The 17029-nt window shown below is 29.6% G+C and overlaps 1 protein-coding gene across 1 annotated transcript in view; it reads left to right on the forward strand.

Annotated features, from left to right (window-relative positions):
• The first annotated feature begins 857 nt into the window (after positions 1-857).
• LOC136971784 (hippocampus abundant transcript 1 protein) overlaps positions 858-17029 on the forward strand; it is a 29028-nt gene continuing 12856 nt past the window's right edge. The window contains exon 1 of the mRNA XM_067266289.1: positions 858-1109. Within this exon, the coding sequence (XP_067122390.1) occupies positions 1032-1109 (78 nt within the window). The 5' untranslated portion in view covers positions 858-1031. The remainder of the gene's footprint in view (positions 1110-17029) is intronic.

Below are 17029 nucleotides of genomic sequence, written 5' to 3' on the forward strand. Positions count from 1 at the left end.
AAAAGGAAATATAATATACAGCACATTAATATAGGCCTATACAGAAATGAATTTTTCTTTTAAAGTTAAATCTACTTAATCTATTTTTTTTAAAATATAATAAAATATATAGTCTATCTCTAGCGTTAGTTAATCGATATTCACGATATCGAATTCTGTATCGATTTTTAAACGTCGCAATTGGATTTTTTTTTAAAGGAATATTAAAAATATAAATGGTCTATATTCCGTTTCTTTAATGTATTGTGTGGGTCATATGTTAATTTAATTTATAATTAATTATAACGGAGGATGGAGGCTGTTAAAAAGCAAAAATTGATTAAATTATTTAATTTAATTAGCAAGAAAAATTGGCTTAAAATTAAATTTGAAAAAATAATTACCCCAGTTAAAAATTAATAGAAGTAAACCCGACGAATTTTTTATTGTTATTTTATAGTGTTATATAATAATTGTTTTATCTTATAAAACTTTAATATTAATTTTTTTTTCTCTTGTAAATTTTTAAATTATTATTATTGTAAACCAAAATCTTATACAATTTTTATATTCTCTCTCTCTAATTAGTTATTATTATAAATATATTTAATATATTAAATTAAATTTTTAAAAAATCTAAAACATTTTTAAATTTTAATCATTTTTATATAAAGAAAAAAGGAAGAAATTTTAATTATAAACATACAATTTTTAAGTTTATTATAAAATTTTAATTGCGTTTAAATTAAAATTTCGTACGTTTAATAATACATTTTTAACAAATAAAAGACAGAAATAATTCAAATTACACTAGAAAAATTTAAACAATACATTAATACTCTCGAAGCCGAGTTACATTATCTTATGATAGTGTGACGAGACTACGTGTGACATCATAATAAAATGGAGGTACTGTTAAAGTGGTTGATTTGACTCCAATTTCCTAAGTCGACGTTTTTAAGTAAATTTTTAAAGTGATTTCGAGTAAAATACATAATCCCGGGTTTTAAATTGTTTATTATTAATATAACCGATGACGTATATTTTAAAAAATGCCGGCTAAAGTATCTAAAAAGGTTGTAGGGATGATAATGAGAAGCAGGAAGACCATCATGAAGGATGGATTCATTGTAAGCTTATATTGTTTTTCTCACTTTATTCCACGTCTTAGACACTTTACATTATCCCCATTATCCATAACACCTTCATATTATCATACTATAAAGTTTATTTTTATGTATATGTATAAGAATTTTTATTTGTTTTTATTGATTTTAAGTTATTATTAGAAGATCTATTTACCTAAAAAAAAGTCAAAGTATTGATTAAATTGTGTAATAGGTAAGTTTGTATGAGTCTATCTTTGTTATGAAGTGTATATATAGAAAAAAACACATGTATATTATGATGTAATGGTGAAACATAATGGCTGGAGTAAGGAAATGTTAAGAATTAAGCCGTATAATAGTGTTTTATGGTATACAAGAAAAAATCGAGTGAATTTCGAAATATTTTTATATGTCGTGCTTACGAAATTGTTATCGATATCCGTCGATACGTATTGTTAAATTAATACCTTTTTCTTAGGTGTTTTGCACGTAATTTATATTGTGGATCTTTATTACGTATCTCAAAATAATATAACGATTTAAGTACAATTTTATCTTAAGGCGAATTGATAGTGACCGGGTGTGACGAATCTAATCAAATTAATTTTCGCGTTTGTACTTACGTATCTCGTTCAAATTTAGTTATTCTACGTGGCACTGACGTCTGCGTATTTCCTCTATGTAATTAAATGACTTTTTGTTATGTTGAAAATTAATATTCGATTGTTTTTGTTTTGTATTTTTCTTCTTGTTTTGTTTAGAAATGTATATTATCTTCTGTAATAATAATTTTAATTTTACACAGTTTAGCTTATCAAATTGCCACACCTATAATTATTTTAATACTATTCAATAAATGCTAGAAAAATATTTTATACAATATAAAAGTGTTTATTATATTAGTATATTTTGAAATTGTTATGAAATAACAGTTGTTAATTTTTTTTCATTTCATTGTATTATTCTGTTTTTTAGAACAAAATTTTAACAATATTAATTGTAATTTTTTATGAAATTACATCATTTTTTAAATTGAATTTAATTGCATTTTGTTTTAATACTCATTGACTATTTTATGTAAGACGGAAATTTATGTTTTGTTGAAAATTGCTAAAATTTATATTTTTGTCATATAAGATTATTACTAATTAAATTTCAGTTATTATTTAAATATACTAATAATTTCATAAAATTCCTAAAAATAGGTATATTTTGAATTGAATTTTTAAAATATATTCTTATTTTTTTAATGAAAATTATATAGATAGACTAAGACTGACTTGAAATATATCTGTAAAAATATGTATAAATTTAAGCAAGTCTCTGCTATAGTATTCAGTATTGTTTCGAGTAATTTTTAGTATTGTTAAAGTTTGATATTTGAGGACGCGAACTTGTTTAACCTATATTGGTTGACTCATCATTGCGTAGTCTTTTGTAATTGGTTTGCTCTGGTGTTCTTCTACTTTGTATACGGCAATAAACAGCCAGTTTTAATGTTGCTGTGATATATAATTTAATGAATTGAAAATTTTTAATTTTAATTACATATAACTGAACAAAACGACTTTATAAAAATGCCTTTTTGTAGATAAAGAATATTTATATAATTTTTTAATATAAGTATAATACAGCTGTTAAGAAATCAATAATTTAACAGTATTTTTGAGATTGTCAGAAAATAGACCTTTTTTTTAAATTTAGCTAAGTATGACAGGAAACAGGAAACTTGGTGATACTGTAAGTTTTAAATGCAGGTGATATTTCCCTCATTAGTATTTCAGCTGCAAGTGATGAAAACTGAGCAGATGCAGAGGAGAGGAAAAGTTATTGTCTATGAACAAAACAAATACCGTATTTTACAGACTATAAGACGCACTTTTTTCTTTCTTTGAAAAATTGCCTCCAAAATTCAGGTGCGTCTTATAGTCCGTAGCGTCTTATAGTCCGTAAAATATGGTACTTCCAGTTTATATAGTTATACTTTTAAATTTTAGAAAAGTCAGGTAGATATTGTTGAAGTCTCTATCCAATGAGGATTGACCTTGTCAGACTTAAACCATAATTTTATACTTATCTAAGATGTAGGAAATTGTGAAAAATGATAATGTATGTTTCAGCAAATATAGTACATACAGTAAAATAAAGTACGAACAGCTGATTATAGAAAATTTGTATTTAGTTCTATATTCTTTAGGATTTAAAAACTATAAACAAAAATATAGCTTAAAGCTGTATGTAGTCATTTGTTGATAGTCATTTAGCTAAATGTTAGTTTATTCCAAAATTACGTTTAACTAAAACTTGCCAATTGATAGTTTGAAATTATCTGTGTGCTCTTGAAATTCTTTCATTTTTTTTAAAACAAAAATTCTTGTAATTCCTATTAAATTTAAGAAACTTTTGTCTTTATATTCCTGAAACAGATTACTAATAAATCTAAAAAAGAAGAGAATTCCTTTTGAGTTAAAATAGGCTTTTTATGTATATAGCACATCATTTAATGTACACTAAGTATTTTAATTTTTTATAGGCCTTTTTAAAATATATTTTGTAGTATTTCTGTATTATATTTATAAACTGTTCAAAACATCCATACTGGTATCACTCGAATAAAAACAAAGTATTTCAAAACACAGTACAAACTTATTTATTAGAAAAATAAATTTATTAAATAGTTTTAAGTTCTTTTGAAGTTTGTGTATTAAGCAGTATTAAGTTAAAATAATGAGAACTTAATTTATTAATTTTTATAGCTGCATGCATGATTAAAGATGACATCATTTTAAATTTATAGCAATTACAATGTTCAAAGAAGTTTTCTTTTTATTGTTTAAGTTTACATTTGAAATTTTAATGACTGTATTCACAACCAAGGATTAAGAGTTATAGTTAGCTAATAAGCAGTCAAATACATAAAGTGAATGGTAATTGATTAATTTCTAGCTCTAACCTTTGATTCTTGGTTGTGAATACTGTTTACTTTATTAAACAAATAGATCTGAAAATATTTTTTTTTATTTAAAAAAAGCTACGGATAATGTCTCGCCAAATGTCTATTTATTTTTAATATATCAAAACATTTTTTTAATTATAAGTATTTTATTAATAATACTGGAATAATAATTATTATTAATAATATCCTCATAAGTATTTTATTAATAATAATAATTTGAAAACAGCAACTCTTTCTGTACATATAAGAAAATTAAATGTATTAAATTATATAGAAGAGAGAGAACAATTTATAATGTCCATTCATTAAATTCAAATTTGGTTTGAAAATCTCAAATACCATTTTAAGATTTGATTTTTAAAAAAAAGCATTAATCTTCCCAAAAAGCTTTGTGTTTATTATTATTTTCAGTATTTCTTATTTTTTAAAGGGCAATTAAAAGAATTTTTTAAATTTTTTCATTAATAAAAAGGCAATATAGAATTTAAAAATGTTAGTAAAGCTTACTAACAGTTGACTGTTGACTTAATATAGGAAAAGAGTAGTAAAATGAATAGCATTTTTTCTACATTTTAGTATTTCTCTTTTATACAGAATAATATTTTTTTGCAATTTCTATTGATTATTTTTGTTTTTGTAATGAGAAGTTTGTATTATATATGCTTTTTATTAGTATTTAGAAGAATAATCATCAATTTTCCATTAGGTTTTTATTTTAAAAATATCTGAATTATAGTAGCCTTATAAAACCTATAACAAGAGTGAGTCTTATTACAGATAAACTAAAAATTTGCATTATTGTGTTACGTTGTGGTCATTAATCTGTATATATTAAAATAATTTTGTTTTGTATGATTAAATGATGATTTTAGCATATTTTGAAACAAATGGATGATACTTTTTCCCCTTTTAACTATCCTATTTAAATAAGAAACTATAATTTTGACCTTAGTTTTATGAGAAAATACTACAATATGTTTCACTTTATAACTTTTTTTCAAACATGATATAAATCATATTTCATTTTTTAAGTATTATATAATTATAATCGATCTTTAAAATATCAGAGTTGTCATTGACATATTAAACTTTTAAATTCTCTTATCTTAAGTTCTTATCTCTATTCAGCTAGAATGTGTAAATTTTTCATTTACTTAAAATAAAAAATTTAATTGTTCTATAATGCATACATTTTGATTGTTTAAAATGGCCAATGATGATTTTTTTAAAAAAATTTTACATTAATAATAATTATAACTTTAAGCGATTTTGAAGATTTAACTTGAATTATGTTTTTAAAAAAAATTTTAAATTAAGAAATTTGTCTCAATATTTTGTAAATTATAAAAATTGATAATTTTAATCGTTTTTCTCAATTATTTTTGAAAATTTTTTTAAGATATAGAGAAATTACAATCAGTGGATGAATTGATAATTAATAATCTTTTAATAAAATAGAAGAAAGATTTTTAAAATTAAAAACATCCAGTATAGTATACATTCTTAGGAAATTAAAACTGAAAGTAAGCTAAAACAATGATATTTTATATATAACCTTGATAGCTGTTGTGCAGTTCTAAAATTAATCGCTTAAACAAAACTACTTTCTTAAAACATAATCATTGTCTTCTGAATAAGTTTAATTTTCTTTATCAGTATTTTGGTATTAGTCATTTGACTTGTGATTATAGATTATAAAGTGCTATGGTCTATAAGCATTCACTGCATTTTATTTTGAAAAATACAAATCATTTCCATTTCATAAGCACAATGCAGTTATTATGTTAATTGTCATTTCTTCATAATGGTACATAATTCATAATCATACTTAATACATAAATGTATTGTTAGTCCATTATTGCGCTTTAAAAATTTTTAGTGTTACGTAACTTTTTAAGGTTTTAATTTTAGCTTAATTGTTTTGAACAAATTTTTACTGTTTTAACTCAAGTATGTTGTCTTTGTACATTAATGTTAGAAAAATTATGAATAAAAATTTTACTTCTAGATGTATGTTAAAACGATTAGATTCTACTTAATATATAAATGGTATACTGTATTAATTTTTGTTTTGAACATCTATCATCACATCTAGTATTAAACTCATTTTTCTAATTATGTTATTAGGAAGTTTTTATGTCATAACATTTCAAATGTAGCTCAAAATAAGCAATGAATTTAGGTATTGATTATTTTAAATTATTCAAATATATATAACAACATAATCCAATTATGTTAGGTTATGTATGTTAATTGGGGTAATTTGTAAAGTTTCTCCCACTTTTCTGTCATTGAACAACAAAGTTTGAAAGTCTAGTACAAAGAGTGCTTTATTTATGACTTTTAAAGTCTTTATTATGGTCCTAATCTTGTATTTAAATTTTTATTTTGTTTCCTAAAAATGAATGTCCATTCTTCTGATAAATATCACTGAGTTCAGCGTTAAAGTAAAATTTTCTTTATGCTGCAAGCACTTTCGACAAAGTTATGTTCGTCGTCCTCAGGCGAAAAAGAAAAGAACAAATTTGAAAGTGGCACGTGCCGAGCGTTCAAGCAGACAACGGAAAAAGTTTCGTTGGCAAAATTTTAAAAAATAGATTTTTAGCGTTCGGTAACTTCGCCGGTTCGGAAGAGATTTTAAATCGGCGCAACTGACGGTGCGTGAGTTGAAAAGCAAGCGTGCTAAGTGTGCGACTGTCGGCATGCTTGGGTGTTTAGGCGCTTATAAAGAGTAACCCATATTTCGGGCAAGTCCAGGGTGGGGATGTTGCATGCATCTGATGTTATTGTGAGGAGCGCTTCCCAGATGAATGTAATCTTTCTATTGTTGCAGCTCTTGAGGAGCACTGTTTCTGACCATAGCGGAGTATAATCTTGTTGCAGAACTTTTCTGGCCAACTCTGTTGTTTGTCTTCCTTTATTTATATCATCCTGGTGTTCCGCAATACGGCAGGCGAGCATTCTTGTTGTTGCCCCTATGTACTTCTCTATTGCTCCTGTTGTTAGATTTTCTAACGGCACTGCGTAAACTCCCGATTTTTCTAATGCGCTGATTTTGTCTCGGTCGTTACATATGCTCCTGCGTAGGCTGGGTAGAGGGGTGAAGGGAAGTACAAAGCCGTACCGCCGGAATATACGGCTAATGAGTATGGAACGTGCTCCTAGATACGGCAATGCTGACGGTACTATTGACATTTCTTTTTTGTTGTGTAGCGTTGTGAACGGGTGGATTGAATCGTTTACTCTACGCAGTACCTGTACATGCGTAAATTTGGCGCCTGTAAACCCAGCGTGATGTACTGCCGTTCGTATGATACACCATCAAATTCACTTGGGAAAAGGAGCGAGACCAAGCTATAACATTTCTGGATATGCGGATACAGAAAATCGCCAGAAGGACCACAGTTTGCGGTATACCACAAATCCAATATGATTCCCCACATCACATCGGCTGATGCATTCCAACCATCGCGGTATATCAATGCCACCATAGCAGCTCTCATCAGAAAGGCAATACTACTTCCTTCATTGCAAGACCTAATAAACGCTGAACTGGAGATTGTACGAACGGCAGTACTAGGGATTGCAATTGCTGGATCCCTCATCCAGCAATCCAGCTGGATCCAGCGCATTCTTCGGCCTGCTGGATCCGCAAATACTCAATTAACTTTCTAAATAATTGTGCAAAAGTCTACGTTGTCGCGTTGCCGCTTTGCTAACTACTAGACTGCTACTAATTACTTACTAATTATTTACTCACTACTTTACTAACACTAATAATTAAATTACTTATAAATAAACTATACCTTAATCAATCCAGCAAAATTTAATAAAATAATAACGTATTCAATCGCTTTTAACGATCTTCCTCAGTTACAAAAAAATACAACATTAACTATAGAACATAAAATGTGTTTTGAATAAATATAAAAAGAATAGTGCTTAATTACATCCCATTTTTTTTAAACAAGATACATAGATGTACTGCCAGGTCTGATAATTTTCATATTGTATACCAACGTAATCCTACTGTTTTCAAACTTTTAAGAAACGATAAAAAGAAAGAGGATCGGAATTCAACAACGGATATATATTCGGTGCCTTTACACAACCAACGTTTCAATTCCAAGCTTGTTTACGTGGGTGCAACGATGCGCAGTTTAAAACAAAGGCTCAAGAGCACAAATATACAATCAGTAAGAACCTTGACAACACTGCGCTGACATCATACGCAAGACAGAAGGATGTTAACGTCCAATGGGATCAAGCGGCAATTATAAAAACGACGACGAATAGGCAAACGGTCAAACATCTTGAGAGATTGGAAATCTGCAAGGCGCACATGACAACTGGTTGTATAAACCATAGAGATGCGGACTCATTGTCTACCATGTGGAGATCCTTTTACATTAATTAATGTTATTAACGGACAATGCTGGTTTTGTTGTTATATCTTATATACAGTAATACCCTGAACTTACGCCATAGATGGGACCAAGCGATAACCGTGTAAGTCGAATTCGCGTAAGTCGGGGTATAACTTCGCATATAAATACATAAAAATTATTTTTAATTGGGGCCGGAGACTAAAGAAAACAAAAATTTAGAAAAAAATGTTTAATAAAATCTTAGATAATACATATGTATAACAAATTATATTATTAAAATCGTAAATTGAAGTTATTTTGTTATAGAAGGCTTCCTAAAATCTAACAAATTCGTCTGACGGCTCAAAGATTTTTTTTTCCCACAAAATTTCCTCGTAGCATGCTAATAATTTTTTTATTTTTCGTTTTGTAGAAGAAATGCGCTCTTCGTTGGAGTCTATATTTTCTAAAATTTGTAACGTCTTTTTAATTAAACTGAGACCTTCTGTCAAGTTTCCAACCGTTATTCGATCATCTGATTGAACTGGGTTTAAAGGATCAAGTTTTGCCAATTTACAAATTTTCATTTTTGTATCGAAGTCTTTGGAATGTAAAGTTAACATTATTAAAGATGAAGTTTTTCTTTTCTTGTTTGATGCAGAAGAATCAGTTCTACTTCGTTTGGATGACACAGTAGAGTCTCAAGTCTTCGTAGATATAACAAACACAGAAATAAATAAGACAAAATAAATTGTAGCTATGCGTCGATTCCGCGCGACACGTCTGAACCTGTAAGCTGAACAATAGTTTGGGGGGAGTGAGTAATCAAGGGTTGCGTGGCGCTCAAACTAAAGACGAATCGTCGAGATTTGAAAATCGCGTAACTCCGGGTTCACGTAAGTCGGGGTAGCGTAAGTCGAGGTATTACTGTACAGGGTGTTTTTTTTTTAAACTGACGGTACTCAGAGACATCTGTAGAGCAATCTAACAGCCGGACTGTCGCCAAATTTGGGAGAGTGACTAAGGACGACATGGGAAAGAGATTCCGCGAAGAAAAAAGTAGTACCCAAATTTGCCGGTAGGGGTGGATTTGGCGCTGTTGTAGCGAAACAGCTAAGAATCTGCGTAAAATCCAGCTGCAATTAACAAACACACGAATGAATAATCAGACAGAGGTTTCAGTGTAATAACGAAAGTTTAATTAATCAGCAAATAACCTTCTCTCTTCTTCAATGTGATCACCGTCCTGCTGGACAACTCATTGCATCCTGAACACCGTGTTCTCTATGGCCGAACGTAACATGTCCGCAGGAATGTTCATCACAGTTCGAGAAATGTTGTCCTTCAAAGTCATCAAGTTTGGGACACTACCAAGATACACCTTGGACTTTAAGTAACCCCACAGGAAAAAGTAACATGGGGTTAGATCCGGGGAGTGAGGCGGCCATGCAAGTGGAAAAAAGCAACTGATGACCCTTTCTTCAGTGAAGTGCTGGTAACTTTTTCGCTACAACAGCGCCAAATCCTCCTCTACCGGCGAATTTAGGTATTACTTTTTTCTTCGCGGAATCTCTTTTCCATGTCGTCCTTAGTCACTCTCCCAAATTTGGCGACAGTCCGGCTGTTAGATTGCTCTACAGATGTTTCTGAGTACCGTCAGTTTAAAAAAAACACCCTGTATATATTTTTTCCGTTATTTATTTTGTTTATTTATCTATATTTTGTTCGTTTGGGCATTTTCCGTTAATTTTCATATTTATTCCGAACACATTTTATGTTCTATATTTAATGTTCTATTTTTTTTGTAACCGAGGAAAATCATTAAAAACGATTGAAAACGTTATTTTATTAAATTTTGCTGGATTGATAAAGGTGTAGTTTATTTAAGTTATTCTACTTCCAGTACATAGTTTTATATACTTATAAATAACTACAGACTAATATGTAGAGCCTATATATGAAAACTGGTAAGACTGATAGCCACTTAGCCACTGATTATTCGTCCTTACATTATTATAATATATTAATATAAATTAATCAATAGAATTACCTTTGCTATTATTTAACTTAAAGATTAAATGTTTAGTTATATTATAATTATAATGTAAAGTTAATTATCTCTATCTCAAGTGTTAAACCAAACCAAAGTCAAGTTTACTATCTAAATGTGTAAGAAGTTTTTCTGATTTATAGTGACCAGTCTAAATAATAAAAGCTTTCTAAGTATTTTTTAAAAATGTTTTATTTCATTAAAAAAACATAAGGATAGATAGATAGACAGATAATACTATTGCACCAAAAATACATCCATGCTGGATTCGCGCTGGATCCAGCTGGAATGATTTCAATCCAGCAAAAATCCAGCTGGATTCAAAACACTGCTGGATTGCAATCCCTAGGCAGTACATCACGCTGGGTTTACAGGCGCCAAATTTACGCATGTACTGCGTAGAGTAAACGATTCAATCCACCCGTTCACAACGCTACACAACAAAAAAGAAATGTCAATAGTACCGTCAGCATTGCCGTATCTAGGAGCACGTTCCATACTCATTAGCCGTATATTCCGGCGGTACGGCTTTGTACTTCCCTTCACCCCTCTACCCAGCCTACGCAGGAGCATATGTAACGACCGAGACAAAATCAGCGCATTAGAAAAATCGGGAGTTTACGCAGTGCCGTTAGAAAATCTAACAACAGGAGCAATAGAGAAGTACATAGGGGCAACAACAAGAATGCTCGCCTGCCGTATTGCGGAACACCAGGATGATATAAATAAAGGAAGACAAACAACAGAGTTGGCCAGAAAAGTTCTGCAACAAGATTATACTCCGCTATGGTCAGAAACAGTGCTCCTCAAGAGCTGCAACAATAGAAAGATTACATTCATCTGGGAAGCGCTCCTCACAATAACATCAGATGCATGCAACATCCCCACCCTGGACTTGCCCGAAATATGGGTTACTCTTTATAAGCGCCTAAACACCCAAGCATGCCGACAGTCGCACACTTAGCACGCTTGCTTTTCAACTCACGCACCGTCAGTTGCGCCGATTTAAAATCTCTTCCGAACCGGCGAAGTTACCGAACGCTAAAAATCTATTTTTTAAAATTTTGCCAACGAAACTTTTTCCGTTGTCTGCTTGAACGCTCGGCACGTGCCACTTTCAAATTTGTTCTTTTCTTTTTCGCCTGAGGACGACGAACATAACTTTGTCGAAAGTGCTTGCAGCATAAAGAAAATTTTACTTTAACGCTGAACTCAGTGATATTTATCAGAAGAATATACAACTTTAGCGTGAGTTTACATTTACTTTTTCTACAATGAATGTCCATTATTTCGGTTTCAGGATTAGTAGTACTCATCTAAAAATGAAAGTGCTGCCATCATTAGTGAGATTTTGGGCCATACTTTTGTATTAATTAGTAAACAGTATACTAAGGTAGAATTTTTTTGATTTGACTATATCATAAAAACTGCAAAAGAAAAAAAAAACAATTACACCATACCAAAAGCAAAGGAAGGGTAATTGTAAATTGTATTTAAAATAAATACTTTTAGTTAAGAGTAGACCTGCTTAATTATGAGCACCTGATACAGACTTTTATTTCAGAATGCCTCAAACATACATAAAGAAGGAATTTCTTATAAATTTAATATTTTGTGTTTAGTTAATCCAATTTGCTTTTTTTTTTTTTTTTATCTTATCCTGTTAGGTGTGAAACTATATATTGGCCTCATGCCTTTCAGCAAACTTATGCAAACTAAAAGAAATACTTAGCTTATCACAACACACCTTTCTTGTTGCCAAGATGATAATTTTATTGAAAACATTAGTTTTCAAGAAAATTATCTTGGCAACAAGAAAGGTGTGTTGTGATAAGCTAATATTTGCTGAGCACGTTCTGTTTAATACTAAAAGAAATACACCTGTAATTAGTAAGTAAAGTTTCTCCTTGTGTATTGCCTATTCACACAAAATGTTTTAGCTACTTATAAAGGACATTTGAGATCTACATTTTAATAAAATCAGTAATTAATCCTGTAACTATTATGAACATAACAATTTGTGGCCTTCCCTTGTTAGTATAATTTCTATAGGCTAAAAACAAAAATGTGTGTCAAGTTATTTCATTCAAGCATATTCTGATGTATATCAATGCAGGTTTATTATCTGCTTTCATCTGTTTTGATAAAGTAAAATTGCCCAAGTTTGTTTTTATTTTGTATCTTCAGAGATTTGTCAGTATGTCTTTATATGTCTTAAATGTTAAAAAATTTATTTGTAAAGTAATTTAAACACTTACCGACAATAAGTTTTATCTGTCTTTGTCTTATCTTGTACTTCTGATTCATCTAAACAAACAGCACAATGTATCTTGGATTGTGGTTTTATTATAATACATAATGTGTTGTAGCACCCTCTATTAAGTTATACCACTGAGGGTCGATTTGCATATCGTCTGAAATATTAACTAGATTTTCTTTGGAATGTTTTCTTATTTCGGTATGTTTCCCTTGAATTTCCTTTTATAGGTATCTTTTTCTGAGTGTAGAATTTTTATATAGTTTCTATTAATTTGACATTTATTAATTTCTGTATGAGTATACTATGGAGAATTATGGTAACCTAGTTGCATGTAAATGTAAATGTAGTGGATGTAAAAGCTGCTTTCTTTGCTGCAGTGACTTCTTGCAGCAAACATTTAGAAATGGTTTGCTACATAATAACACTTCATTTAGAAATGCTTTGCTGTGTAGTCATAGAGCAACACTGCATAAAGAAATGCAACCTTTGTTGTAACATTTGACTTTATTAAAATCTAGTCTATGCTGGAATTTAAATGCTTTTGAGTAAATTTATCTTATGTTTCCAGTTCATTTGCTTTATTGTTCAGGGCATTCTGTATGTGATATATCAGCACTTTCTTCTCTTCCACATTGGAATGCTGCTAGCCACCTTGCAACATTTCTGTATGGTATGGTGCGTAATACCCAAAGCATCACAAATCCTGTGTGGTATTCTCTCATGTTTTTGCCAATGAGCATTATTTTCAAATAAGCATGCTGTTGTAGTCAATTAATATTTATTCTAAAAGAAGAATGAAAACAGACTATCCATATGTTCAAGGAAGTCTAGTGAAAAATAAATCTACTGGTGACATTAGATATTCAAAGTTTTGTGGTTTTTTAATGACTTTTTAAAATTCTGGTTGGAACTCAGGAAAAATAAAATAAAGTGTTGCTGCCTAATTTCATTTATCAAGTGGTATCTTTGTGTGTGTATTTATATATACAGTAGAACCTCACTTAATGAGGATAATTCGTTCCAGAACCTTACTCGTAATGCGAAACACTTGTTAAGCAAAACAATTTTCCCCATAGAAATTAATGTAAAAATATGATAATGTGTTCCATGCCGAAAAAAATACTCACTTACTGTATTTACTTGCATATAAGATGAGGTTTTTATTCATTTTTCACTGCTTCAAAAACCTAGGTTGTCCTATATGTACAAGTGAAGGATCCTTTGTGTTTTTGCAATAATTTTTGTGAAACATGTATAGTTCATGCTGCCATTATAGCAGAGTGCTGTCGAGGTGAATGTCACTTTTAATGAGATGATTTGAAAATAGCTGGTCACTTAGCAATGATTATAAATGTAGTTATTTCATATTGGTTAAATTGGTATTTTTAATGAATATTTGTACATTCTGAATCATTAAAAATAAACTTTTTCCTGTCACATGCATTATAATCTTTTGGTTTTGCTACATGGGAAACAGGTGCATGGAAAAGCATTCTTCAAAAGCTGATAGCAGTCATTTAGGAAACACTGCATTTTAAATTCACACGATGGATCAGAGGACAATGCTTTGTGGAGTAAGAGTGAAAAAGAGAAGAATTGTAACGAAGTTTCGGAGGATGAGTTTGAGTAGACAAAAGGTGATAACGTCAAGAAAACATGGTTGTTTGACTTAATATGGCATTTGATGATAATTTATTTATGATTAAACAAAATTAGATCTATTGATACAATTCTAATTTCATTTTCTTTATTTTGTTCTTTAAATTCACACCTCATCCTATATGCGAGATAGTCTTATAAGTGAGCAAATACAGTATTTTATGTATAATGTTTGTTCAAAGAAAATTATACAATATACATTGTTAAGAAGCATGAATTATCTTCTTCTTTTCTTCTAGCAGAGAATGAACCAACCTGGAATGCAAATTCGATTTGCAGAAAACAAAAAAAATCACAGATAATAGCATGATAGAGCATGTGCACAATTCAGGACTTCCCCTCTCCTCATAGCTTGTTAATTAAGCGAGCCAATTTTTAAAAATTTGATTTGCTCATTATGTGAGGTGCTTGTTAATTAAGAGAGTTTCCACTGTATATATATAATTACTGATTCAATATATATTGAACTAACAAATAGTTTTTATCTTTAATTCAATACATTTTTCCATATACTGTCTCATTTTAATGAAGTTTTATTGTACATAACTTTCCTTATGTAGTATTTAATTTTTTTATACAGTTATAGTAAAACATAACTAGAACATCATGCAACTTTGTTGTATTGCAATAGAATTGAGGTGGAGCCGGAAAGAAAGAAGAGATCCCTGTACCTGTTAGTCAAAGAAGAGGTGATCCTTACACTTGTTGATAGAGAGGCGATCCAAGAACAAAGCAATCACCATTGATTACTTTGTTCTAGTGTTTTGTTTGTTTTTCATGCCTATTTTCTGTTAGACGCATACAATGCTGTTTTTATTTTTGACCCCTAGCCCTAAATTCCATTAGGCATGCTCAATTGTGTCAGGAACATTGACATCATCATTTTGACTCCACTACATATCAGAGTCATGGACTCTCATTTTTGGATTTCCCATTGCAATTAATTGAAAATGGCAATTTCATCAAAATCAGTATCAAATTTTGAGAACAAACTCAATTCTATAAGCCCATAAAAGATGTGCTAGTGACTTTGGGATATCACCTGACAAAATTGTGTGATTCATGTGATTATCTTTGTTGCACGTCCTTGTGCTACGACTTGATATCTCAAAAAATGAACTATGGATCCCCCATTTTGGATTCCTTATTGCAATTAATAGAAAATGGCAATGTTTAATCAATCGACTGAAGAGATTTTGAGAACAAACAAAATTCTATAAATCGCAAAGAGACTTTGCTAATGCTTTGTCTCAATTAAGAAATTATATTTTGTTTGCAGTGCAGTCTCTTACATTATGATTTCTTTTAATTGGTGTTGAAAAGTTGAATATTAAAGCCTCACTACGGTTTTATCTTCTTTTCCATATATTTTTAAATTGAAGTTAATTTTCAATTGCTGATTTACTCACACCTCTGTTGGTAGATGATGATCATGTTTCCAATAACAACGAAATTAGGTTAAAATATTGGGAATAAAATTCTAATTAAAAATTATTTGTATAAAATACAGGATTCTTACACATCTAGTCAGGAAATATGTCAAGAAGTCAGAAAATTTACCAAGTACAAAAAATGATACCGTATTTTACGGACTATAAGACGCACTTTTTTCTTCGAAAAATTGCTTTCAAAATTAAGGTGCGTCTTATAGTCCGTAAAATACGGTAATTTTAAATGTAAACGGTATTTATCATTTTTCATTTTAATAATTTTGATTGCATAACAAAACAATTTTTTGATTTTTTTTCCAGTTTATTTATATTTTATAAAGTTTGGGAAATTTATTAAAGGATAAATTTAATAAACATATACTTTTGTGCATGGATTATACAGGATTTGTTAATGAATAATAAATAATTACTATTTCCTTTTTTTCAAAGTCGTGTAGATTTATGGTTGTGGATTAATAATAGAATAAACTACTTTAATTTAATAAAACACTTTCTTTTTAGTTTTAATAATTCAACAATTATAAAAAATAGTTATTTTTTTTCTAATTAACAATTACATAACTAAAAAAGTTAGAGAAGCAATAGCATACGTACATAGTAAGTCAAATACTGTTTTATTTTGACAATGTCATATTGTAAGGGATGTGAGGTCATGAAATTTAAAAGAAAAATTTGAGTAGGAGCCCTGAAAATATAGTTTAAGCTGATTTGATACATAAAGACAAGAACGTATTATTCCTGATTTTTAAATAGCATAATTCTGTCTTAGGCATTCTAGAATTTGAAATACAATGAAATATATTCTGATATCAGACTTTATACTTGATATATTAAAAATTGTAGTATAACAAATTTTAGTCAAAATAATATAGAACAACTGCACACTGGGGTTTATAATACAAATTGCTACTCACAAGAAAACCTATAACCAGTGCAAAATAAAATTTAATAGTTGCTACAAACGCTTTCGGACCCCTCCTGGATCCTTCTTCAGGTAAAGAATCATTAGGAATGTTATTAAAGAATTGTTAGGAATGGTGATTCTTTAAAATGCTATCGAATGCTATTTAAAATTCTATTTTTAAATAGCATTCGATGTTGCGTAGAGACTTTTACATTTGATGCTGTTAAACACGTGAGTCTGTTCTTTTTTCATATTTAAAAAATTTGTTCCTAATGATTCTTTACCTGAGGAAGG

The sequence above is a fragment of the Centruroides vittatus genome, unplaced genomic scaffold, assembly GCF_030686945.1.
Source record: "Centruroides vittatus isolate TY-2023 unplaced genomic scaffold, ASM3068694v2 contig_272, whole genome shotgun sequence".
NCBI lineage: Eukaryota > Metazoa > Arthropoda > Arachnida > Scorpiones > Buthidae > Centruroides > Centruroides vittatus.